Source organism: Chrysemys picta, chromosome 10 (assembly GCF_011386835.1).
Source record: "Chrysemys picta bellii isolate R12L10 chromosome 10, ASM1138683v2, whole genome shotgun sequence".
Classification (NCBI taxonomy): domain Eukaryota; kingdom Metazoa; phylum Chordata; order Testudines; family Emydidae; genus Chrysemys; species Chrysemys picta.
In genome coordinates, this window is record NC_088800.1 from 40,795,407 (window position 1) to 40,821,194 (window position 25,788).

Consider the following 25,788-nt stretch of genomic DNA (forward strand, 5'->3'; position numbering starts at 1 on the left):
GTTCTACTCACTGTGGACACTGGTAAACCCACATGGGTGTACAGCTCAATGAAAAACTGGGGGCTGAGGGAGCTGTGTATGGCAATGCATATGGTCATGTAGAGGTGTGTGATCGAAATGAAAAATGTCTCTGAGATTCAGTACCGGGTATAGTATGGCACCAATGGCACTGCCACACCACGCCCACACTCGGAGTCCACAGTGACTACATACGGGCCCACAAATATATTTGGTGCCGAGGCCCACAAAAGGTTAATCCGGCCCTGCTGGGGGAAATGGCCAGGAGACCTGAAAGCAGTGTAGCTAAAGGGACATAGTGGCATGTGGCTGATATTCTTAGGGTTCCTGGGCTGGGACCTGGAATAGGGGGTGGGCCTGGGTCCCCCCCATAGGCCCCTGGGGAAGTGGCCTACAGTTGGACAGAGATAAGCCCCCACAAAGGGATATGAACTGTTAAGAGGCCCGGCTGGAGAGCTGGGCCAGAATGGACTAAGAGGGCAAAACCAGGGGACGCAGACACACCCGTCCAGAAGACGGCACTCGCGAGAGGTGGGTGCCATGCCACTACAGTGCCAGAGTCTTTGTGGACACTGTGATCTCAGTTTTAAACCAGACTTTGCTGTAGCTTAATTTTAGTTAGGGACTTCTCTCCATTGCGAGTTTCTGCATTGCGAGACAGAGTCCAAATCTACAGCACACCAGCCTGTGGTGTCCACACATCCCCGGTGGACACTGCTACTGCGCACTGAATGTCTCCCAGGGGCTGATACTGCGCAGCAAGTTGGCACACTGCAGATTCAAACCCCAGCTTGCCTCACAGTAACTTGCCATGTAGACAAGCCCTAGGAATCAATTAAACTGGACAGAAACGAGCCCCTCTTAAACCAGAATAAGGGTGTCTATGGAGTGGTTAACACTGCTTTAATGAGGTGCAGCTTTCCTGTGTAGCCTATGTCTGCCCTACCGCCTATGTTGGCATAACTTATGTCGCTTCAGAGGTGTGAATAAACCACCCTCCGCCGGGCGACGTAATTACACCGACATAAGTGCTCATGTGCACATTGCTGTGTCGGCTGGAAAGCGTCTTCCCGCTGACGTCACTTCTGCCACTTGCGGAGGTGGGTTGTTTTTATGGCGACGGGAGAGCTCTCTCCCATCGGCATAGAGCATCTTCACCAGACATGCTGCAGTGGCGTGGCTGTATTGGGCTGCTGCAGTGCCATACGTGTAGGCATGGCATTAGTGTCAATGAGAATCAGGCCCTCCGAGCAGAACAGCACCAACCCCCTTCTAGTTTCCCGTCGTTTCAAGCACTTTGACTTTTTCACGGCTCTCCTAACACGGGCCCAATCTTGGCAAAATGGTTTGTTTTGAAATTTCTTTGACAAATGAAACATATAAATAAAAATGTTTTTTTTCCAGTGAAAAGTGTTATTAAAAAAATTAATAAAAATAATTTGAACCAGATACATAGAGAGGGTTATGGATGTGTGTGTGGTGGAGGTGGATGGATGTATGAACAGTCATTGAAATAAAAAGGATGAAGGAAAATACTTTTTTACACCACCCATAGTTCACCTGGGGAACTCGCTGCCACAAGACATTGATGATCCAAGGACATAGGAGGATCCCCACAAAGGATTAGACATTTCTAGGAATCAGAAGAATTCCATGCACAGTTCCACAGGTGATTGTTCAGAAGGTATCTAAACCCTGTCCTTCAAAAGCTGAGCCCTGACATCCTGTGCTCAGGAGCAGGCTCCAGCTGTGGCTGGCTTAGTGTGTCGTTGTCCAGTATGGGGATTCTTGAACCCTCCTGGGAGGCCTGCTGTTGGGCACTAGACTGGATGGAGCCTGGCTTGGACTCGCTGTGGCATTGCCTGTGATCCCCCCATCCCAGGAGGGAAAGATACAGAAAAGTTGGGCCCCTCTGACCAGTAGGTGGGGCTCCCCCAGCAAGAGGTGTAGGAGCGACTCTTCCCCACTGTAGGGAGTGCACAGGGCTCTGTTTCCCTGCCCGTGGCCAGGAGGGGATGGAAAGAAAGAAAGAGAGAAAGTTACCCAGCTCCTCACCTAGTAGCCAGGGGAGGGGCTGGGGCTGTCTCAGGACGCTGTGCTGGGGCATGGTACTAGTGCATTGGAGACCCTATCGTCCCACCCTGCTCCCCCAACACAACACCCCTTGTGGCTCTGCAGCTCTTCGATGAGTGCTGCAAGTCATACGGCACTAGTATGCATTCTGCTGCCCTACTCTCTCAGCTTAGCACCTGCTGACAAGGGGTGCAGACGTTTGTCCACCATCCCAAACGGAGTGGTGCCCTCTGCTTTCCCCGGCTTTGGTGGTGGCTTACGTGACTCCCAGCGTTTCTGTGATGAGGGGCAGCTGCTGCCTGCTCAGACCTGCTGCCTGTCCCTCCTTACAGCGATGGACCTGAGATTAGATCCCAAATTCCCCTCCAAAGATGGGCACTTGGGCAGAGGGAGTATGTGACCTATGCTAGGCCGCAGGGCTGAAGCCCAGGTTTATGGGGAACCATTATTCCATGTAAACATTATTAATTAGTTTTCTGAACAGCAGCAAAGTGTACCCACCATAGGCCGGTGTGCACCCAACTAACCCACCCGACCTCTGCCCTGTCACGTCAGACTCTTCTAGCTGAGTGAGGCAGGGTTAGAGCATGTGGTCATGTGATTAAAGACTGGGTGGGGGGAGCAGAGGCACAAGGGGGCTGAATTAAGGCTGCAGAAGCAAGGTTAAAATTGGCATTTTCCAACTGTCAGGTGCTTGATTCTGCAACCTCAGTTATGGTTTTTTAATGCCATTTCCTAGGGGTGAAAAAGGCAAAAGTCACTTCCAGTTATGTGCACCTGCACCAGTCAGTTCATGACCTAGCATCATCAGGCTTTGAGCCCTGAGCGGTCAGTACAGGCTGCTCCCACACGAGCCACAGAACTAACCTTGCCAGGGGGCCGTGGCGGAAAGCTGGGGAATGTGAATGAGCTGTTAACAGAGGCCAGCAACACACTGGGTTACCTAGGCCTGAGTGGCCCTGTTTTACAGTCAACATAGCCAAGGGGAAAGATAAGTGCTGAAAGCACGGTGGCTAATGGACGGCACTGGGCCTCCTGCAATAGTACGATGGGTTCTAATCTCAGCTTAATAATAAAAACAGTGAAGGATACAGAATTCTTAGCCCCGGTTTGTAGAATGACACAGTCTAGAGCTCCTGGGCTCCTGGGTCCCAGCACAGTGCCCCTTCCCTAGCCCACAGGGGAAAGCCAAAGGAGTCTGGCTGGTGATTGAGGTCTGTGTGCCAGGCTGAAGTGAGACACCAGGCTGGTGCATGCCCAGGGCTGGAGAATGTTGAGGCTCTGGGGCACACTGCTGAAACCAAGCGACCCATAGATGGGAGATGGTGTCTCAACAGTGTATAACTCAGAGCGGGGTGGATTAGGCCAGGAAAAGGCACCTCTGTGACGTTAGTGACATAATCTGGGACCATATAGAACATGGTTGCAATCAAAGTCCTGTAGTGGCACCAAATCTTGTATAAAGGGGGTCAAATTAGGTGTCTAAGACAAGGTTATGGTTTGCTAGTTATGATTATGCTGTCTATATGTGTGTATCAATCTTGTAGTTAAAGTTATGAATATTGGCTCTATACTGTCTGTATTTCAAACTTATGCTATGCTTCTGGGAAACATCCCAGACAAGTTGGTGTTAGCTCTGCCTAGCCTGCCTGATGGCCCATTAAGGACCATTAGCTATACAATTGACCCATTGAGAGAAGGCAAATGCGCCTTGTAACTCAGCAAAGTATGCAGGGACTGGCCCATGTGACTCCATTTTGCTGTAATTTTCCACAGTAAGAACAAAGAGGTGTTCTTACACCTGGAAAAGACTATAAAAGGCTGATGCCTTATTTCCAGCTGGTCTTCAATCCTGCTTCTTACCTCTGGAGTGACTTTGCTACAAACAGAAGCTCTACACAAAGGACTGATGACCCAAATCAAGTCTCTGGGATGTATTCCAGAGACTGATCTGAACCTGCAGTTTATTCTATCACTGCCACAAGCCTGAACCAAGAACTTTGCCATTACTTTATGTAATTGATTCCATTTAACCGATTCTAACTCTCATCTATATCTTTTTCCTTTTACAAATAAACCTTTAGATTTTAGATTCTAAAGGATTGGCAACAGCGTGATTTGGGGGTAAGATCTGATTTGTATATTGACTTGGGTCTGGGGCTTGGTCCTTTGGGATCGGGAGAACCTTTTTTCTTTTAATGGGGTATTGGTTTTCATAACCATTCATCCCCATAACGAGAGATACTGGTGGTGATACTGGGAAACTGGCGTGTCTAAGGGAATCGCTTGTGTGACTTGTGGTTAGCCAGTGGGGTGAGACCAAAGTCCTCTTTGTCTGTCTGGTTTGGTTTGCCTTAGAGGTGGAAAACCCCCAGCCTTGGGCTGTAACTGCCCTGTTTAAGCAATTTGTCCTGAGTTGGCACTCTCAGTTGGGTCCCGCCAGAACCAGCATCGTTACAATCTCCTTGACCCCCAGGACCATTCCTTGGCCAAAGCTCAAGTCCTGCTACAGCTCAGGGGCGTGCAAGTGCTCTTGAAAGAAACCATCCCAAGAATTTTTATATTGGAAAGCATTAGCCAGCCTTAATACAGGGCTCTCTGCTTCTCCGCACATAGTGCTGTACAGCACCTCTCTTCCTCACAACAGGGCAAGGGAGCTCCTGGCTCAGCCCATGTGTGCGGGCATATGTGGGCACTCCAGCAGTAACTGGCATTTCCATAGAGGATACCATCTGCTAATCACTGCCAGAGTCATGCTGCCATCTCAGACATGTTCTTAAGTATAGACAGTATCAGCTGCTGGATCTGTTACCATCTCACTCATGTAATGAGCTTTTTTTTAAGATGTTGGGCTGTAACTTAACAGCCCATGAACCTCCACACACTTTTCTGCATGTTAGCTGTTAGCTCCCCACAGCCACCATTCAGCTTCAGTGTTGTTGCTGCCATGTTTGCATAAACAAATCCAGCATCATTCCTGGAACGGTCGTAGTGTATGGTTCTTGGCCTCTGTGTCCGACCTCTACAAGGAAGCATACTGCACAATCCCAGCTAAAAGCAAGCGGCTGGCGGTGAATCAGGCAGCACCTATTAGCTCTGAGTGGATAACACAAATCTCAGGACAGCTGCCACCCTTTCTTAAACAAATCCAGCGTTATTCCCGGAACAGTTATGTATCTTGGCCTCTGTGTCCGACCTCTACAAGGAAGCATACAGCACAATCCCAGCTAAAAAGAAACGGCTGTCAGTGAATCAGGAAGCGCCTATCAGCTCTGGGTAGATAACACAAATCTCAGGACAGCTGCCACCCTTTCTTAAACAAATCCAGCGTTATTCCTGGAACAGTTGTGGATCTTAGCCTCTGTGTCCAACCTCTACAAGGAAGCATACAGCACAATCCCAGATAAAAGGAAGCGTCTGTCAGTGAATCAGGCAGCACCTATCAGCTCTGAGTTGATAACACAGATCTCAGGGCATTACAGTGTGGAGAATGTGATATCATCGTTGGTAAATGATCCGCTCCTAGCTACGGCTGCTGGAGAGGTGTCAATCATGATGTCACCATGTCTGTTCACAGCCTTTGATACCAGGAACTGTGAAACTGTCTTGACTCATCATGTAATCCCTGAGCTGCAGGTCCCCTGCCCAATAAAGATTTTTGCCATAAGCAATGTCCCCTGAATGTGCCAGGTGTCAGATGCCCACAGCCTCAGGTAGGAAGATACCTAGTTTGCAGATAGGAAAGCTGAGTTTAAGTGACAAGAAGTAGAGGCATAGTGGGCTCATGACTTGGGTCCAGATCCTCCAAGGCATTTACGTGCCTAGTTCCCAGTGATTTCAGTGGAAGTGGGGAGCCTAAATACCTTTGATTTGGGCCTCAGAGACTGGGGACTAGATTCTGTTCTCCTCAGGATTTCTACCACCTTGCAGCCTCTGAATTCTGGGTCTGCTGAGGGCCTTCTCAGACCCTGGTGCAATTAGAGCAGCCCCTGGGTTGACATTCAGTGTGACTTGTGCTCCTAACTCACTTAAGTGCTTTAGAAAATCCCATCTCACCTTTGCTTCAAAATGTGTCATTTGACACTTGCTGGGAGGCTGCTTTGAGGTGCTATTGAGGGAGTGGAAAAGACAGGAGAGCGCAGCCCCTCGCAGAAGTGATCAGCCCTGGGGCATGGCTGGAGTTGCTCGGAGGCTCAGATCCCACTGTGTGAATTGCCCCTGGGAGCTGGCCCAGCCAGTCAGAAAAGGTCAGGAGCCTGCACGTTGCTACACTTCTCTTGTTTTTATTATGGTGTTCTTAGCATAAATACACAAACTCCAAAACTCACCCGGACATATCACAAATCACATGTGCACAGATGTTGAAGTGCAGCAGGGGATGTCGGATAAATAGAGGTCAGCCCAGCCAAGGGGAGCCAGCCACGAGATGATGGAGTCTCAGTGTGAGGTGACGCCTGCTCTCAGGACCAACTCAGTACAGAGAGTCGCCCAATCCCCTGAGCGGCTGCACACCGCAGCGCTGGCCCTGCGCACTGGGTCATAGCTCACTTGAGGTCAGGCCCAGGTTTAGCAAAGGGAGCTAGGCCACTTCAAACACGCTGCTTTCCTTTTGTGCAGCCCTAAGACTGGCGTGTGTGCCTCCAGCTGGAGAGCCGCTCAGCACCTCACAGAATTGGGCCCTGTGGGAAGATTCTCTTAGGAAGCCAGCCCCCACAATGGCATGGCTGTCTGCGCAGTCCCATTCCCCACACCTGCATTCCTGCCCAACAGACACGCAGAGCCAGGGCATGGTCCCCCACCGCCTGCCCACTGTCAGACAGTCAGGTGCTGCCATGTGACTACCTGTCTGTGGGCCCCACGCTCAGCCATAGTGTCTCCTTTGTGGAGCTCGCCTGCCTGTGGGCACTTACCCCACAAACCCTTTGCCCCAGCACATTCATAGAACCACTTGCCAGGGGCTTGGCTGACCACAGGGAGATTTACAGAGAACTCAGAGAGCTGGCCCCAGGGTGGTGACTCACAGCACCAGGGAGGTGACAGCAGGGTCTCTGGAAGCAGTAGGTGATGGTGAACCCAAGTGCTGCCTCCCCAGGGGGAACAGAGAGCTAGATCTCCAAGGGGCGAGGCCCCAGGTGTGGCCCCTAGGGTTTGAGAGCTACAGGAGGAACATGAGGGTGGGTTGGCCTAAGACAGAGGACTTGCTGGCTCAGGTGCCAGCGAAGCCGTGGGACCTGGGGTGTGACTGGTACGTGGGACTGAATCCATGGCTTTAGGAGTCATTCAGCTTTGTACCCACTCAATGCATCTCTTTTAAAGTGAAACCTCCCTAAGCCCTTGTTCCAGCAAGTGGATTAGGCCCATGGCTGTGCTATTAGCTACAGGCAGCATACAGCGCCTGCCCCATGTGGCTGCTGAAGCAGGCAAGGATACACAGTTTTTAAGGCCAGAATGGACCATTCAATCATCGAATGTAACCCTCCTGTATGGCACGGGCCAGAGAACTTCACCCCCGTTGCCCCTGTATTGAGCCCCATAACTTGTGTTATGGGCCTTTTGCCAGAGTGGGTGGGGGAGGTTCTGTGGTCTGTAACACGCAGGAGGCTGTGATGGTCCCTTCTGGCCCTAAAGGCTGTGAGGCCCAGAAAGATACCAGCTGGAACTTGAAAACTTCCAGAGATGGAGAATCCACCCCTGCCTTGGGGGTTTGTGCCAGTCGTTATGCTCCCTCACTGCTAACAACTGGGGCCTTCTCTCCACTTTGAATTTGGCTGGCTTTAACCTCCGGCCATTGGTTCTTGTGCTGCCTTTCGCTGCTAGATTAGAGCCCTTTACTTGGCAACGTTTGCTCCCCATGAAGGTACTTCTACCCCCTTGCTGTACCTAACCTGGTTGCTGGCAGTGCTTTAGTGCAATGCTCCCCTGCTGTCTTGTTGTGCCAATATTCCAGCTGCCCTCCCTAACAGAGAGAGTTATAGTGCTGACCAGCGGGACTGCACCAGGAGGCAGCTCATTAGGGATCGTCATTGCATGACTTGATTGTTGTTCTTTGCGATCTCCCCTCCCCCCCCCCCCCCCCCAGCCCAGAGCTGCTCATTGAACATACTAAAAAGCTTCAATATTCTTCATATTGGGTTTGGCCTTTTCAGTCTGTTACGTAGAATACTGGATGCCAGTAGCACTTCAGTCCCGCCTGCAGGATCCGAGTGTCTCTCACATACTTATTATATGTGGGTGTCACAGCCCCTCCATGCAAGATTCCATTCCCCCTACTCGTGGGTTCAACATCTGTAGCTGGATGTGAGTCCAGTGGGAAAAGGGAGACTTTTGACTTGACTCCAGAAAGGGTGTGGAAGTGCAAGCGGAAACGGCCCCTGGGAACCCATTTGAGCAGAGCGACTATGCAGCGCAACTCCGAGGCAGCGTCTTCCCTTTCTCTGGAGCTCGCTAGAGAGGAGACGAACTTGGAGGGTTCTCAGCCCAGCAGAGCATGGCAAGGCGCTTGCTGATCTCTCAGGTGCCAGCAGGACGTGTGAGTTCGATCTCGGTGGAGAGCTGAAGAAGGATCTGGACTCCTTAGTGCTCTGCTTCCTCGTGCTTAGGGTCCAACTAGGGAGGGAGGAGGAGCTTCCTCTAGACCGCCTCAATGGTCAGTGCAAAGTTGTCATAAGGATTCTTTTTGCTTGCCCGGAAGTGGGGGTTGCCATATGCTTCCCCCAGCATCACATCCCCTTCCTCTTCATCCTCACTCAGATCAAAGAAGGCTTTCAGTGCCTTAGGTCGGAGGTGGTGCAGCGCAACCACTACCACCCCAATCAGGAAACACAGCAAGCCTGGAAGACACAAGCAACGCACACACACTCAGCAAACTCCCCTACTGTGCACCCTCCACACAAGAAGGGCCCCTTGGGAGCAGCATGTCACTTCCGCAGGGCGACAGATTGCACCCAGCTACCAGCCTGGGACACATCCCAGCTTCCACCCAGCTGATGCCCCCTGTGTGTATTCTGACAGGCAAGTGGGAACGGCCTCCAAATGGGGAACTATCACATCACCTTCCGCCTCTCATTGCAGTGACGGCACCATGGGCTGCTGTGCTCTGCCCTGCTTTCAAATCCCATGCCACACCCTACAGCGCCATCAGCTGGACGTTTTGGGAACATACATAGACTGTGGGAATTCTTACCACTCCGGCTATTAAGTGCATACAAAACCCACAATCTACTGAAAAAGTCCCACAGTGGCCTGCCAGCCCACTCCGCCCCACCGCCAGGAGCGATGCTTTTCACTGTGCAAAGGAACTGGTACGTTTTGTTGAGCATGAAGCCTGTTTCTCCAAACAGCACCGGAGACCAGGCTGGCTGGGTGTTAGCGATTCAGAGCAGCTGCGGATACAGCCTGCTCAGCAGAGCTGTCTGGAGAATGACAGGGGTTTTTTGGGGAAGTTTTTAATATTTTTTCCTTTTGATTTTTAAATTTCCTGTGATTTTTTTAATTTAACAAAAAAAGTAGTTTTTTAAAAAACTGTTTTCAGTTAAAAAAATGAGTTTTTAAAAATCCCATTTTTTTTCCAAATGCCAAAACTTTTTACCCAAAACTAATAATTTCTATCAAAACATTTTCAGAAATGTCAATCACAGTCAAACGTCCAATGAAAAAACACCAGCTCCTGTGCTCCGTGGGAACATGCGCATTGCATCAGCCCCAGGGGGAGCTGCAGAGCATGGAGCAACACGGCCAGGTTCATAGCTGATGGCTCTGACCCTCACGGGTTGGCTGTGAGGGACTTAGAACTGGACAAGAAGCAGCAGGTGCACTGGGCAAATCTGCCTCCTCCTCCTCAGCCACCTGGTCTCTCCTGGAACCATGTCACGCACAAAGCAAGTGTGATGCCTACTTGTTGCAAGTGTGAGCCAGAAGGATGCCCCGTAGACAGTCTGCAAGGAGGCTGGACCGAACTGGATGGCGCACATGGGGGAGTTCCTGACCGTGGAGAAGGAGAGCAGCGAGAAGATCATGAAGGCCCCAGTGACCAGGATCATGTAGCCCCCGTAGACCAGGACTGGCATGGAGAACAGCATGTTGGAAATGAGCCAAGCACAAAATGCCACCCTGGTGGGAACAGAAAGGTCACAAAATGATGAGACCCACACACAGCCGCTGGAACGGGCCACTGTCTTGGCCCCAAACTGACCGCTGGGCAAGCTCTGGCCTTGTAAACCCCTCGCTCCCTGAACGCTCACCTCCAGGCTGGTCTAGGAGCTCCAGGCTGTTCCTGGGCTTCCCCCAGGCACTGCCAGGACAGTGTACTGGATGCCCCTCCCAGATTCCACGGGCCAAGACAGAGGGGCGGTACCCGTGGACAGAATGTGGCTCCTAATGTGGGACATGGCTGTTCCTTTCTAGGGAGTCAGGCAGCTTTTCTCCGTAGTTCTGCAAAGGGCCAGGAGGTGCTGAAAGCCATGCTAGGGGCAGGCTAAGGGAAGAGGCAGATTGCAGCAAATTCAGCCCCCTGTGCCCAGAGGGGTGGGCTCCAACCCTCAACTCCAAGTCAAAGGAAGGTTCCAAGTCAGATCGGAAGGACTGTATTTCCAGTCTCGCCCATCTGTCCAGCCCCAGTGGTGTTCACCCGCAGTCTCTCCACCCACTCATGCTTCCTGGATGTAGGCAACAGGGGGCAAGATTTTAAAAAACAGGAGCCTAAAGTCAGACTCCTCCATCCATATTTAAGCACCTGCCTGATCCTCAGCAATGCTGAGCACTCTCTAGCCCCCCTGGACCTACACCTGTGACCCCCAGGGCCTGGTTTCTAATACAGATTGACTTGGCTGCTGTATGGTTATTGTGAATGGGCTGACTTGTGTAGACCCCATTGCAGTGGAGGATGGGGGAGGCAGGCACCGCTGCAGGCCATGTCTGCTCCTAGGGAATGGGAGTCCAGTCTGGCTTTCCAGAGGAGTCTCCCAGCACAGCAGGCTTTGCTAGCAAACCCATTTCACTTGGAGCAGGCCAAACCCAGGATGCACAGTCTGCTCCTTTCAGGAAGGAAGACCGTCTGGCTCCCTATGAAGAAGGAGGAGGCTCACCAGAGAGTTGCTGATGCGTAGTGGCCGGAGATCCTGTACTGGCTGTACACGCCGCAGGGGCTCTGCTGGCTGAACTTCTCTGCCACGTACAGGATGGGACTGGGCAGCCCCTTCGCCAGGCCCTCGTTGTAGATTTGGTCGTAGTTTACGCCAAAGCGCCAGGCAAAGTGCTCGTTGTAGTTGATGGTTTCATTGATCTGATTCACTGGGTTCCCTGCAGGAAAGGGAAGCGTCTCATTAGCCTTGGGGCAGAACAGAGATTCCGCAGTGTGTGGGGATCCAGGGGGCCGAGCAGTAACCGAGGGGCCAGTTAGTTACCTCAAGAGCAGGGCTATTGCTGAGCTTACTGCCCCTTCATACCGCCAGCCTGCCTTGGGGTAGTCACCCCAGAAAGATGAGAAGCCCCATTGTCTCCCCTTCCCAGCTCTTCCCAGGCTGACCAGTTCTGGTGGGTTGTGTGTCATGGATGTGGCCCAGAAGTCAGACAGTACTGACTGGGTGGTGAGCAACTGTGCTCTCCCCAACCAGAGACAGGCATGTTACAGGCAGTTCCCCACCCCCACCACCATGGATCTAGGTGGCCCAGCAAGCAGACTGGTACCCAGCATGCACTGGGAGCCAGAGGAGATGTACGGGGCCCCTGCGGCTGATAGTGGAGTTGGTGGCCTTACAACAAAGTGAGGGCCAACAGCTCATGCTACGATGTCCAAAGTCAGGGTTGGGGAGAGATCCCCACGTGCTGTGGACATGGGCCGCATCTCACTGGCTGATGCATCCCAGCGTTGCACTCACCTACTAGCGTGACGTTGACTCCCCCCAAGCCGATGTGCAGGCCAACGTCGGCGTTCACCATGGTGCGGCTGAAGGATTTGTAGGAGGTGTTTGCTGTCACCTGGCCAGTCTCCCAGTCCCCGGTGAACTGCACAGCTGGGAGGGGAGAGGAATCGTGGGTGGAATTAGTCAGGGGCTGGCACCAGGCGCTACTGCCCTCATGATCACCAACTGTGGGCAGAGTCTGGGTTTGTAGGGATTTCAACTAACCCATGGACTCTGTGCAGTCATCTGTTCAAAGACAGAGGCCAGCCAAGCTCCAAAAGGCCCTGACTGGCTTCTCACTACTGAAATAAGCTCTTTAGGCTCACACCTAGCCCTGTCTGGGATCCCTCCAGGCAGAATTGCCCGGCCCTATGGCAAACTGAAGCAGAGAGGAGCCTTCACATCTTGGATCCAAAGGGTCACCTTGACTAGGGCATGTTCCAGCAGGACCTGGGAAGCCAGTCACTGGCAGTGGTGCAAAGCAGTGGATGTGTGGCCTAGTGGATAGAGCACAGACGTAGGGTGCTGAGCTGCCCTGTGCTGCCCCCCTTGGTTGCTGAGCTGCCCTCTTTTAAAACAAACCATTTATTCATCCTTGAACCTTTCAGATTTTCATAGCTCTAAAGATGGAGCCTGCACAGCCTTCCTGTCTCAGGCAGGTTCAGTCCATAGGGCCAGAATGCTCTCCTCCTCCTTCTCCCCCCAGGGGGAGACGCTCGGAGGTCTGGGAGTCTATGTGTGAAGAAGGAGTGGGGCAGAGGGGATGCATCAAATTGTCCCCCCTCCAGCCCATGGGGCATGTCAAGTTCATGCAACCTAAGACCCCTGGAGAACTGGCCTAGAAGGGGGCAGTGGTGGGGCTGGCACAGACCCTAGAGTTCTCAGCACTCCAGCTCCAATGACACTGCACTGCCAGGGAATAGGGGAGCCAGAGCTGGGGTGGCCTGCAACAGGCGGCCTTCAGCAGCCGCCTGAGATCCATGCAAAGCTCAGGGGCTGAACCTCCTGCTTCTGCTAGGGAGGCACAAACCCAGACCAGTTCCTTTCACCCAGGGGGAGAATTCAGAGGAAATGCCCCAAGGGCAAACTCTGAGATCTTGCTGTAGACACACTGCAGTCCAGAAGGACTGGGGGCTTGCAAAATGATATGATCCCTGAGTACTCAGGAACCCCCCTCCCCCCGCCAGTATTTGCTGGGGCGGGGAGGGGGGAGGGTGTGTGTCACAAAGACAGAGTATCTATCTATGGAATCCAAACTGGGCTTCCGGGTGGTGCCAGACAGAGAAATTCTTGGCTTCAGCTCTGAAAACGATTCATTATTCTTGTGTGCCCAAGCAGCACTTGGACGTCTCGTTATGCTGAGAGCAGCATGTGGCGGCTCTCAAGTGCCTCAGGGAGGGTGGACTCACTCCCCGAGAAGGGCGTGGGGGCTGTGCCCGCTGCCTCTTGCCCCTTCTCTGAGAGCCAGTCTTCTGCATTTCCTCAGAGCGCTCCCGTGTCACTTGGACTCAGGGAGCAGCCTGTAAAAATGGCAGGGACCGATCCTTGGGGCTATCGGGTGCTGCCAGTTGTAACAACACTCAGCATCTCTCCAGCAGCTGCCTTCTAAGGGTCCCAGTGTGCTTTACAAACAGGGATTCAGCCACACTCAGCACCTCTCTGAGAGGGGCAAATACGATAGTGTGTGCATGTATGTGTGCATGCACCACTGCCCTCTACTGGCTGGGAACTGTTCAGCTGTGCATCAGAGGCCTCCCTCCTGCTTACAGTCATTCTCCTGTAGATCACATAAGGGGCTGTGCTTTGGCACAGGGGGATTTGATTTCTATTCCCTGAGAAGCTCCGAGTGGCCACAGAGAGCAGAATAGTGACAGTCACAGCATTCCTAGATGGCCATGTATTTATTAAAATACTGTCAAGCCCATTATAGAGATGGGGAAACTGAGGCCCAGACAGGTTAAGTGACTTGTCCAGGTCACACAGGACGATTGAGTCAGAGTTGGGAATAGAACTCAGATCTCCTGTGCTCTAACCACTAGCTCATGCTTCCTGTGCACACACCCAAAGCCTCCCTACCAGGAAGTGCCCCTGCTTACAGCCCCAGGTGTCACTCGCTAGTTCAAGGGATCACTTACCAACAATCACCGCCCCAATGAAAAGGCTCAGGATAACCCGGAGTAGCCAATACAGCCTCTGTGAGGAGAGAGATGGGGGGGAGGGGTCAGCTGAAAGGAGTGGCCCAACAGGTCCTCAGTTCTCTGAGTCAGTGAATATAACAAAACCACTTAAAAGGCGCAAAGCTAGTATGAGACTAAGTTCTCTGGGACAAGGACAGAAGCTCTGCACATGTTGGTGCAGCACCTCGCACCAATCCTGATCAGGGCTTCTAGGCTCTACTGTAATAGAAATATCATTGGACTTACAGCAAAACTGCTGTGAGGGGGGAGAGGCCAGGACTTGTGTAGCAGGAGGTGCAGCCTATCAGAGGGGAAGGGCAAATGTAGCTGTGGGGGAAGCCCAGGATTGGACTAGCAGGGGGCTGTGGGGCAGGGCTGTGGTGCCCTGGAAGAGCAGGGGGGAGGGCTATAGTGCTGGACTAGCAGGGGGCTGTGGGGCAGGGCTGGGGTGCCCTGGAAGAGCAGGGGGGAGGGCTATAGTGCTGGACTAGCAGGGGGCTGTGGGGCAGGGCTGGGGTGCCCTGGCAGAGCAGGGGGGAGGGCTATAGTGCTGGACTAGCAGGGGGCTGTGGGGCTGGGCTGTGGTGCCCTGGAAGAGCAGGGGGGAGGGCTATAGTGCTGGACTAGCAGGGGGCTGTGGGGCAGGGCTGGGGTGCCCTGGCAGAGCAGGGGGGAGGGCTATAGTGCTGGACTAGCAGGGGGCTGTGGGGCTGGGCTGTGGTGCCCTGGAAGAGCAGGGGGGAGGGCTATAGTGCTGGACTAGCAGGGGGCTGTGGGGCAGGGCTGGGGTGCCCTGGCAGAGCAGGGGGGCAGGGCTATAGTGCTGGACTAGTGGGGCGCTGTAGGGCAGGGCTGGGGTGCCCTGGCAGAGCTCTGGGGGGTGTCAGTGCCTGCATGGGTTAGGTGTGGCAGGTCAGAGCTCTCGGGCTCTCTGGGACCGGCTGGGGGCACTCACCGCTCGGCCCCGGATCCCCGGCAGGATGAGCAGGAAGCTGAGCCCCAGCGATAGGAAGACGGCGATGACGATGATGGAGCTGACATCGAACGCGTAGGCCTTCCTCGGCTGAGGGTAGAAGGGGTAGACGCCATCGAAGAGAGTCATTGTGCACGGCTGGGCAGAGGGCGGGAAACCTGAGAGAGAGACAGAGCGACTTAGACGTGCCCGGTGCCAGGGTGTCTAAGCACCGCCTCGGGCCTGGGATTCGCTCCGGGCATTGTGGGAGGGCCTGGGGAGAGGGCTGGGATGGCCCCAGGACCATCTGCTGCAACTCTCTCCGGGGGCTCGGGGGTGACTCCCGGCCCTGGCTCCTCCGCACTGAGCTGGGCTGAGTTCCCGAGCGGCGCCAGGAAACACGGCCAAAGGCTCCGCTAGTCTGAGCGCCGGCCCCGTTCTCGGGGCGGGCTGGGATTGTGGAAGCAGACGGTGCGGGGAGAGCCACGTCCCCATGGAGCGCCGCTCTGCTCCCCGCTGCTCAGCCTCCCGCTTCCCGGGACAGCCCGGACCCTAAGGCAGCCACCGCTCCGCGGGGACTAGCTGAGACCTGCCTGGCGCTGCAGCAGCCGGAATCGGGGCATGTGTATTTTGCGGTGCACCTTGCACTGCACCCGAAGGAGCGAGCGATCTCCCGGGCGAGCAGGCGCTCAGACCCGCCGCAGGCTGGGCTATGCATTGGCTCTCCACCTATAACTCTGGCTTTGTATTAGCTCCGTTTCCTGGCCCTGGGTCTCAAAATTGGTGGGTTGGACATCGCTACCAGCAGCAAATAACCCCCCGTTCCCGCCTGGCAGAGCAGGAATCCTGTATGCGCGCCAAAGGGGTAACAGGTGTTGCCCGAGGTCAAAGAGGGAGCAATTGGCAGAGTCAGGATTTGGCTTGGAGTTCCCAGCTCTAAACAGTCTCCCCCTCCCCCCAGATTGGCTGGAGCACAGGTGTATTAGCTGGCATTTTCCAAAGCTGCCTAGGAGATTTAGATACATATCGGCCATCAGTTTTCATGGCAGCCGGGTCTGTTCTGTCCAGTTTGATTATCTCTTAAGATTGTTGTGTGATTTCTTTAGAAAATACACACAGATTTAAAAAGCGTATTTCTATCTCATGATAGTCCGGGCTGTTTGTCACTCTCCTCTTTCTCACAAATAGCTAAATTGATTTTGCTCAAACTTTCCAGCAAAAATCATTGCGTTTCCCCGGGAAGACCCCGGAACAGTTCAGCCCCAAAGGGGAAAGTTTCCGAATATTCCAATTCACTGAAAATAGGTGGACGTTAGAAGGGGCAGAGCACGGGAACCTAAACTCAGTCGAATAAACACCCGACAAGACCTCTGACCTTTATAAAAAGGAATTTAGCGTATTTACTATGCGCTAGATTGGGATCTCTCCGTGTGTTTAAGGGTTTGTCTACACAGAGAAATTGACCGCAATAGCTACGGTGGAATAAGCTACGCCACAATAGCTCCCATGTAGAACCTCTCTTCCGGAGGAGAAATCACTTTATTCCAGAATAATTAACGCATTTCCAAAGCGGAGTAATTATTCGAGAATAACATTACATTTATTCCAGAGCAATGATTCCACAAGAGCTTTTCCGGTCAATTCCCCCGTGTAGACAAGCCCTGAGTTAGAACCCACTCGCCTTCTCAAGCAGGGACTCCAGTGGGGTAACTCGCAGGGTAAGTGTGAATTGAGGAATCGGGTTCTGGTAAAGCCGCTCAGGCAGCTCTGAGATGCTGAGAAAAACCCGATACTCTGATCCGACGGCGTCAAACTTTGATCATTGAACGGCAGCCGGGCATTCTCTGGATCGCGCAGAAATGCCCTGCTCTGGGCAAGAATCTGCGCTGGACCCAACGCGCCGGCCCCAGCCCCATCATGCGAGGTAATTTTCTCAGTTCAAAAACCATCAGCCCCTGCCCACTTGCCGAGATTTCCCCTGATGAAACTATTCGGCCGTTATAAGTCGCTACATTTGAACTGAAAATGTTTCCTGATGAAAAAGGGGTTTTTATAAATGTGTGTATATATATATATATTTCCCCACAGGAAAATGTTGGTTTCTAATTTTTTTAAATTATTATTTCTCAATGAGACATTTCAAAGCCAAACAACCATTTTCATCTGGCTTCATTCCGGATGGAAAGTTCACTTTTTGAAAGCGGGAAATTCTTTGAACTTTCAAAATTCTAGCCGGGGCGGGGTTCCCCCCTCTCTGGTGCTGGATCCAGGATTTTTAGACCTGGGGGGTTAGTTTTTCCTCTTTTTCTCCCCTGAAATTTTTCAGAAGGCTGGGGGAAAATCGCAGAGGTGTTAAAAATGAAACGTGTGAACTCTGCGCCTCTGACAGTGTTCAAAGGGTGAAGGGGCTTTGAAAAGTTAGAGTGAGAAAAGAAAAGAAAGCAAAGTTGACTGGCACGGTTCATCCTACCCCATTCAGCGGCAAAAGGAATCAAGGGGGAGCAAGCGGGGCGGGGAATGAAAACCAAACTCCGGCATTTGGGGGGGGGGGGGGTGTTGAAAAAAAACCTGAATCGGAACCAACATCTCGCTCCGAATCCCGCCGCGGGCACGGGCCGATTTGTTTCCCAGCTCTCCTGCAAAAAGCGTCCTACGAAAATTCTCCCTTGGCAATTTCTGTCGGGGCTAGAAGAGGGTGTCGCTGGCTCTGGGGTGCCCCGGACGGGAAAGGCAAGTGATGAAATCCCACCCGGCCGCCGAGGGATTCTCCGGGTATGGCCAATGCCCTGCCTGGGGGGGCCAGCCCGGACTTGGCTTCACGGTCCTTGCACCCACGCGTCACCTGGGAACGAGGTCAGGCAAAGGGGCTGCGGGTCATGCCCCCAGGGATCTTCACGCAGGGACACAGCCAGTCCCCACGGGCTACACTGTGGCAACCCCGAGAAGCTCGGGGTGTTTGGCTTCTCCCTTGCAGCCCGCTCCGGGCAGAAATGCCCTGGCCGGGAGAGCATCTCCCTGCTGCCTGGAGCCCCAGCCCAGGATGGGCGCCTGCCCCTCGCTTACCTGTCCGGCAGGGCAGCGCTCAGGGTCCAGCAGTGCTGGCAGTAGCTCGCGGGCTGCTCTCTTATAGCCCGCCCGCTCCCCTCTCGGGGTGCCCGCCCCACCCCGGGGTGCACGCCAGACTCCGGGGGCAGGTGTCTATGCAAATGAGGCAGCTGGGCCCCGCCCCCAGCGCTTCCTCCCTGGCGCGGGAGCCGCCCAGCCCCACTCTGCCAAGAGCCGGCCAGGCAGGAGGCACCGAGACCAGAGGGCTGCGCGGTACCGCACACAAGGCGCACCCGCTGTCTAGGTGAGTGTGCTGCCCTCTTAGGGCCGGGGATCTGGGTTCTGGAGGTGCAGCGGGACGCACCTGCTGGGGGGTCTGACCGGGCGCTAGCGGCGCAGTGCTCGCAGGGCGTCGCCAGGGGGCGCCGCGCCCCCGTCCGTTCACACGTGGGAGCTGTGCCGGCGCCAGGCCAGCTGGCAGCCCAGCTGTGCGGAGCAGAGGGTCCTGCTGCGGGCAGGTGGCGTCCCTGGGGAGAGCCGGGCTGCGCCAGCCTCCCGCCGTCCTGGAGCCGGCCCGGCCACGGCAGGTGGAGCCTGGCACAGCCGCTGCGCAGCCCCCATCCCCGGCGCGGGTCGCTCTGCGCTTTGGAGGTGCCCAAACCGAATGCGGAGCGCCAGGCACAGCCCCCACCCCACCGAGGCTGGGAGCTCTGGGCGGCGCGCGCCCCCACCCCCAATTAAATCTTGGCCACGGGGACGCTTCTTCCTCCCAGCCCGGTCCCTTGCGCAGGGCTCAGGGCGCTGATGGAGGGGCTGGGCGGGAGGGTCTCTGCTCTGGGGAGGGGCTGAGTCCCAGGCTCTAGCCTGCCAAGGGAGCCGCGTGTGGGGTGGCTGGCTCTGTATTTCCCTCGCCGAGGCCAGGACTCAGGGCAGAGGCTCCTCGGGACGGGAGCCTCCTTTCCCTGGCCCTTTGAGGGCACCTGGCCTCCCCTGCACATTCTGTCCCCTTTGCTTCCGCCAGCTGCCCCCGGGCAGGGCTGTGATGGGCACCCAGCTGCTGGCTGTGCCCTGACCAGAGGGAGGCGGGGAGTCAGATCAGGGCCCCAGCGCCTGTTCCCCGGGGCTCGCCAGGAGCCTGCTCTGCTTCCCGGATACCCCGTCCCCCACTTTCCGCGCAGCGAGGCGGTCCCGGTCCAGGCGGTGGGAATCTGCCTCCTCGCCACGTAGAACCGCCCTGTGGGGCTACCGAGGCCCCGTTGGGTTAGTTCTCTTCATACTCCCGGGGTCCCAGACCCCCTCCGGGCACAGGGACAGCAAGTCCTGCCCTGCCCTGAGACGGGGCGAAATCCCATCCACCCCATCCCCTGCCAGGCGGCCCTGAGCACGGTCTGGCCCCAGACGGTTTCTCGCCCAGTCGGATTGGGCGCTGCTAAACGCACGGGCCCCATTGAGGAGCCGAGTCTTGGAAATGTAACCCGGGGGCTGAATGTGCTGCAAGATTAAGAAGCGTAAAGCAGCCACAAGTCGCATTCTGCAGCGTTTAATCTTTTTAAGAAACCAGCTTCCCGGAGCTGTCCAATCCCCTGTGCTGCGCAGCTCTGCTTAACTGAGCATAGAGCCTTTCTGGGGTACTTGTGAGCAGCCCCCCGTCAGCCTCCGGGGTTCCCACACAGGAGGGTGAGTGTTTGAGGGAGCTAGTTCCCCCGCCCCCCTTTTCAATACACAGCAGCTCAGCGGTGGAGGGCGCTTGTCCTTGCCAGTTCCTCCTGGAAGCCCTTCTTTGGCGCTGAGGGTTTGTTTGCATCACTCTTATCTGAAGTGCAGTTGCTGAAGTGTTTGCTAGGGCCCTGCGGTTTTGGATAGGATTCACTGGACGATTTGATGAAGGGCCTGGAGCCTTTGGAGATATCAAGGGAACCAAGGAGTCCCATGCCCAGACTCCTAGCAGGAATCAAGGACCATGACTTGGCTCTGGCAGCACCAGGGTTCCCTGTTTTCATGGAGCGGGGAAGCTCAGAGCTAGAGTGGGGTGTGGGCAGAAGAGCAGGATCAAACCCCATTGCTGGACAGGGCAGAGCTGGCTTTCTGAATGTACCAGCAGGGATTTGAGGTACAGAGAGTGAGTGACCTTCCCTGGGGCAGAACTGAGACTAGATCCCCTGTCTAGTGTTACCTCCCAGCACATCCTCCCTCTCGCCACAGTAGAGGAGGGTTTCAAACCTTGCAAACTCCTTGTGGGGCTCCCAGGGCTTGTGGAGCCCGCCCAAGTCTGCAAACTGGTTCCCCAGTCAAAGCCCCGTGTTTTCAGGAGTGGTTCAATAAACAGGCCAAAGAGCTGCTAGATGCCATAACGCAAGGCATTTGTTTGGCACCCAGGGGCTGGCCTGCATTTCGCTAGCTATGCTTGAGCTCACCAGCACCAACGTGCTTGCTCTTTCTCCACGGTGCTGGGAGAGAACGCTGGCCTGGTTCAGAACGAATACATGCGGGAAATCAGGCATATCAGCCCCCAGATGAGTAGATAGCAAAGCAACAAACAGCAGCACAGGCCGGTTGGAGGTCTAGGTGGCCATAATAGACTCCCATGCTCAAGGATCACTACTCCCAGGAGACCACATTATTCAGGTGCAGAAGGTCCTCTCAGCAGGCCTGAGTCCCAGAGTCCTTGCTCAGACTTGCTGGGATAGACATGCTGAATGGATAGTGTGGAGAGTTCCCAAAAGGACAGGCAAGGAAGTAGAACACGGAAGCCACCAAAATAATCTTTGGTTAATTGCTCCCCATGAGGATTTTGGGATCTCAGTCCCTGTTGAATACTCCCCACAGTCTTGGATTTGTCAGTTGATAGAGGCTGGGTGGATCCTCCGGGCCAGGCCATGGAGAGATGAGAATCCCAGATATACAGAATCAGCCTCCCTGCTTCACAGGCCTAGTACAAATCCCCCAGGCTGCACCAGAAGACAAGAACAAAAGATACTTTCCAAACTCTTGTCTGCTGGAACTCTGCATGAGAGCCAGAACCTTTCTGAGACAGTGAAGGGATGGGGAAAGGGAGGAAGGATGGTCTATTGGACAGTGCATTTGGTTTGATTTCTGTGGGACCATGGGTCAATCACAAAATCTACCATGTGTCTCTGGTCCCCAGCTATAAACTGGGGATAGCACTTCCCTACTTCCTGGAGGGAATATTAAGATAAATCCATTAGTTGCTCATGTGCTATGGAGGACAGAGCATTGAACTCAGGTGGAGGAGATCTGGACTCTATTCCTGACTTTGCCACTGACTTGCTGGGTGCCCACGAGCAAGTCACTTCCACGTTCTGTGCCTCAGTTTCCACATCTGTAAAATGTGGCTAACAATAACAACCTCTTTTATAAAATGCTTTGAGATCTACTGATGAAAAGTGCTATATAAGAGCTAAATATTACCCTGGAGAGAATGAAAAACTTAACAAAGGCAAGTTGCTCATTAGTGTCTCTAGCCATCCTTGAGGCATGTGCTCAGCTCATCACATTTATGTACACAGGAGAAGTATGTGAAGTATGTGACCTGAATGGAGAGTGCATTGATTGATACCATGGCAGGAAGAGTACTGTATAAATGCCTTGGTGGTAGAGACTAGAGTCTCTCTCTCTCTTTGCAGAAATATATGACTGGACACTCCAGCTGTTGGCTATCTTCTAATAATTTTCCTTGCATAATATTCTCTCTTTCTCTGATGTTTATTTTCTATTTCTTTAAACTGGGCCAGGAGTGGAAATTTCCTGTTAATTTCATACCAGCCCAGATCCTATTACAGTTGGGATCTGTGGTTTTCTGCTTGTGAGAAGTAGCCATTTGTGAGTGTCTCTTTCTACTAGTGTTATGGATAATTCCATAGTAAGGATTCACTGTGCTAGTTGTATTGGAGCTATCTGAGTTAATGTTACACCCAGCTGGCAATTTTTGTAAATTTGGTTGTAACTCTTTCCTCTAGAAACTAGTCTGTCAGCTAATAAATACATACCCATATGCATACATAGCCTACTGCTTGCAACTGAAGGTATGTCGCCATTCTGTGCTTTTCAAGCTAGAGGAATCTTTCAGTAGTAGTTCAATCTTAAATCCATGTGTCAAAAAGATGTAACTTTCTTTAAAAAGCTAATGAAGTGTTTGCTTGTAATAACACTTGATGACGTATGGATTTGAGATCATCTGAGAGGAGATTTATACAGTATTATTTCTCATAAGCAAAGGAAAATTTGTTTACAGTGTATCAAACCACCTGTAATGGCATCATGTATTCAAAGGGCAACAAAAATAATGGGCTTTAGATTGTGTATCTCCTCTTGCACACAAACTGAGGGCCTGGAGATGGTATCTGGTTAGGTGGGCACAAATGCTAGCATTTAGATCTTAAACTACTGCATTGGAGTTAGAGGTGCACATGCTATAATTTGTACCTTCTGCTAATAATAGGAGAAACGTTCCAGCTATCATTAACTGCAGATGCAAAACTGAACCTATAAGATTATGGTCCAGGTTGAGGGGTTTCTAAAAATCAGGTACAATACATGCATTCTATTAGCCTCTATGTAAAACACACGATACACCTGGAGTGTCACTTAGGCCTGGAATGTGGGAAAAGACGATTGTGTAATCTTTGTCAGAAGCTATGTCCAGAAAATGGTTTATCCAAACAATGTGACTTCTTGCCGAGGCAGTGCATTGAGGGGGTCCTTCCACAGAGCAGGTGAAAATAGCTTTGGAAGCAGACCCACCATACTGCTATTTGCTGGAAGTGCTCAGCAAATATGTGAGCTCTGCAACCTCTTTCCCCTGATGTGCAGACCTGCTATTCAGAACTGTGCCTTATGGACAGGAACACTATAAAAATACATAGGCAAGATGCCTTTGCAGACTGCTGGTCTTCACCCTTAAGATTTCTGCCTCAGAAGCAGAACAAGTGTTAAGCTGGTTGGATGATTTCAAGTACTAACTCCAATCTAGCATGTTAGGGGAGCCACCTAAGCTAGCCAGTGGGAGCTGCCAGCGAGAAGAGTGCATACTAAGTCCCGCCCCTGTCTCAGAGATAGGTACCTAAGCCTAGGCTGCAGGGAGGCATCAATCCCATCTAGAGATCCACGGTTGGGAAGCCTTTGGAGTTAAGCACCCACAGCATATTATATGAGGAGGAGCATCTCTCTGATAACTTTTAGCCTAGGGGGTCAGTCACCCACCTGGGATGTGGGAGACCCCCCAGTTCATGTCCCGCCTCTTCCTGATGGGGAGAAGGGATTTGAACAGGCATCTCCCAGATGAGTGCCCTAACCACTAGATTATGGGATATTCTGACATGGGGCTGCTTCAGTCTCTCCGTTCCCCTGTGGATAAATAATTCAAACTTTATTGGAGCCGGGGGACTGAATCCTATGTCTCCCACATCCTGTGTGCGTACTCTAACCAGCAAGCTACAGTGTCATTCTTTGGCCCCCTGCACTCAGTGAGACACCAAGGCTTCCTGAGGTTTAGAAATTCTTCGTGGGGCTCCAATCCACCTGCTTTCCTCTCTGTTTTCAGAGGCATCAGTGGGAGGGTCTCCCAGGAAAAGTACAACCGTCATGGCCAGGACTAAGACTTGGATCCTGGTCTTGGTTGGGTGGCTCCTCTCCGGGACGTGGGGTGCAGTGGGTAAGTACCATTATTACCTTGCTTCCACCCCTCACCCCCCCATCCGTGGTTACTGACATATTGGAATGCCCCACGTTTTCTCGCTTCTGTTTGGGCTTCTTTGATTAGAAAGAATCTACCGCCCAAGGCCACATCTCTTGGGGGAGGAGGAGAGGTGCTGAGATAAGGGTGTGTCCTGGCATGTGACTGTGGGTTGGATGCCCTGGCTCCATTGTGTGCTGTGACTAGTACTGTGTGGGCATGCCTGCGCAGTGACTGTCACTGGCATGCTGGTGTGTCCCATGCAGCGAGTGGGACATGTTGGTATGGTCCCTGGGCTTTGTTTGGTCAGTAATATTGTTTTGCTGTTCAGTTCACTCGCAGCCCTGGGGATTGGCTGGGAGGCAGTCCAGCCCCTCACTCTGAGGTAAAAGTCCCGTGACACAGAAATCCAGTGTTAGTCTCTAAGGTGCCACAAGTACTCCTGTTCTTTTTGCGGATACAGACTAACACGGCTGCTACTCTGAAAAGTGTTCCTTGTGTAGCAGAGGGAGTTGTCTTGCCCTACTGGGAAGCATGTTTTCCTTGCTGGTAGTGTGAGGTGCTGCCTTAGTGACCTTTCGGCAGGCTGGGCTACCAGCACACCGATCCAGGGCCCCTCTCAATGTTTTGTTTAAAATCTCAGGAGATGCTGGTGTCAGTTTGCTCCAGCTGTGACTGTACAAACCAAACCTGCATCCTGTTCCCTGGGTTCAGTCCCCATCTCCCCTATAACAGCTGCCACTCATGCTTCATGCCATCCCAGCTCAATATGGCCCTGGGGTCTGGTGTCTTCACAGGCGCTCAAGAGAACGTTCACTGGGAAGTCCAGCGCTATGACGGCTGGTACAACAACCTCCTGTACCACAACCGCGGCTCTGCAGGTGAGTGTTTGAGCGCGGGAGGCCAGCGCTGGCAGCAAGGCAGGGCCAGCGGCTTTGACGTCTTCGGTCAAAGTAGATGACCTGGCTTGTCCTGCCTCTGGGCAGAACTGTTGATTTGAAACTGGGGCCTGATGGGGACTAGGAGGCTAAAGTTCACTCCAGACCTGCCTGAGCTGAAGATGGTGGCTTGGAGCAGCCAGAGGAGGTGGCATAGGAGATTTGCCTACCATTGGTTGCTCCTGGGTATTGCTCAGGCTCTTGTTGGATTCCCAGGTCCTTTGAGGTGATTGTAATACAGCAGCATATGGCTTCTGCCACCTTCACTTGGCTGAGAGGTTGCAACCTTCACATTTAGATGCTACTGTCATCCATACCTTGGTCACCTCCAGGGCAGGCAGCCCCCACTCCACTGGCCAGGGCCAAAGCCCCCCGAGTCTTTCCATTGATTTCAGTGGGCTTTGATGAGGTCCTCAACAGGGCTGCGCCTTCAGGGAGGATTTTCAAAAGCATCTAAGAGAGTTAGGCACCCTGCTTCCACTGACTTTCAGAAGGTGATAGGCACCAAACTCCCTTAGGTACCCAGCTTCCACTGACTTTCAGTAGGTGATAGGCACCAAACTCTCTTATGCATGTGGCTTCTTTTGACTTTCAAAGGGTGGTGGCACCAAACTCCCTTAGGTGCTTTTAAAACCTCCCACCTGCGATCCCTCCAGAAACTCAAGCTTGTGTAGCTTGCGGCACGTTGTTTATTTTGGCCCGTCTCCACTGGCGAGGGCTTGCTGCTGGCATTGATCAGGAGAGCTGCACCAACAAACGAGTGCTTTTGCCAGGATAGTTTCTACCATTTCCCCAAACGAAATAACCTCTCCCAGAAAAAGGGCTTTTATGCAGGTTAGCTGCATCTGCAAGTGGGCTTTGGCTTTTGCCAGTTATGGGGGTTTTCATGCTCCTGGCTGACGTGGATCTGCTGGAATTAAATGTTTGTTCTCCTCTGACGCATCTGGAGTTGCCTGGTATCAGGGTGCCAGGTTGGATGGTCTGTGCTGCTGGT

General features: G+C 53.2%; 3 protein-coding genes across 7 annotated transcripts in view; 2 read left to right on the forward strand and 1 right to left on the reverse strand.

Moving 5' to 3' along the window:
• Nucleotides 1–4,176, forward strand: part of LOC122173855 (dual oxidase maturation factor 1-like) — a 34,415-nt gene extending 30,239 nt beyond the window's left edge. The window contains exons 7-8 of the mRNA XM_065559640.1: nt 1,574–1,687; nt 3,868–4,176. Coding sequence (XP_065415712.1) covers nt 1,574–1,623 — 50 coding nt within the window. The 3' untranslated portion in view covers nt 1,624–1,687; nt 3,868–4,176. The remainder of the gene's footprint in view (nt 1–1,573; nt 1,688–3,867) is intronic.
• A 2,178-nt stretch (nt 4,177–6,354) lies between these two features.
• On the reverse strand, nt 6,355–18,308 carry DUOXA2 (dual oxidase maturation factor 2). 2 transcript variants are annotated; one of them, XM_065559644.1, is made up of 7 exons: nt 18,183–18,308; nt 15,123–15,298; nt 14,126–14,183; nt 11,967–12,101; nt 11,175–11,388; nt 9,986–10,200; nt 6,355–8,921 (listed from the first exon to the last, which is right to left on the reverse strand). In XM_065559644.1, exons 2-7 carry the CDS (start codon nt 15,267–15,269, stop codon nt 8,722–8,724), a joined length of 969 nt encoding a protein of 322 aa, XP_065415716.1. In that variant the 5' UTR covers nt 15,270–15,298; nt 18,183–18,308; the 3' UTR covers nt 6,355–8,721. The 2 variants fall into 2 exon arrangements, with proteins under 2 accessions (XP_065415716.1, XP_005280995.2); XM_005280938.4 differs by lacking the exon at nt 18,183–18,308 and having other exon boundaries at nt 15,123–15,546.
• LOC101942492 (dual oxidase 2) overlaps nt 15,091–25,788 on the forward strand; it is a 48,303-nt gene continuing 37,605 nt past the window's right edge. The window contains exons 1-3 of one of the 4 annotated variants that reach the window (XM_008166764.4): nt 15,091–15,215; nt 23,725–23,835; nt 24,654–24,737. In XM_008166764.4, coding sequence (XP_008164986.2) covers nt 23,766–23,835; nt 24,654–24,737 — 154 coding nt within the window. In that variant the 5' untranslated portion in view covers nt 15,091–15,215; nt 23,725–23,765. Of the gene's footprint in view, nt 15,216–18,358; nt 18,469–18,681; nt 18,816–19,811; nt 19,842–23,724; nt 23,836–24,653; nt 24,738–25,788 lie in introns of those variants that run through there. The other 3 variants (XM_008166763.4, XM_065559642.1, XM_065559643.1) reach the window with 3 other exon arrangements.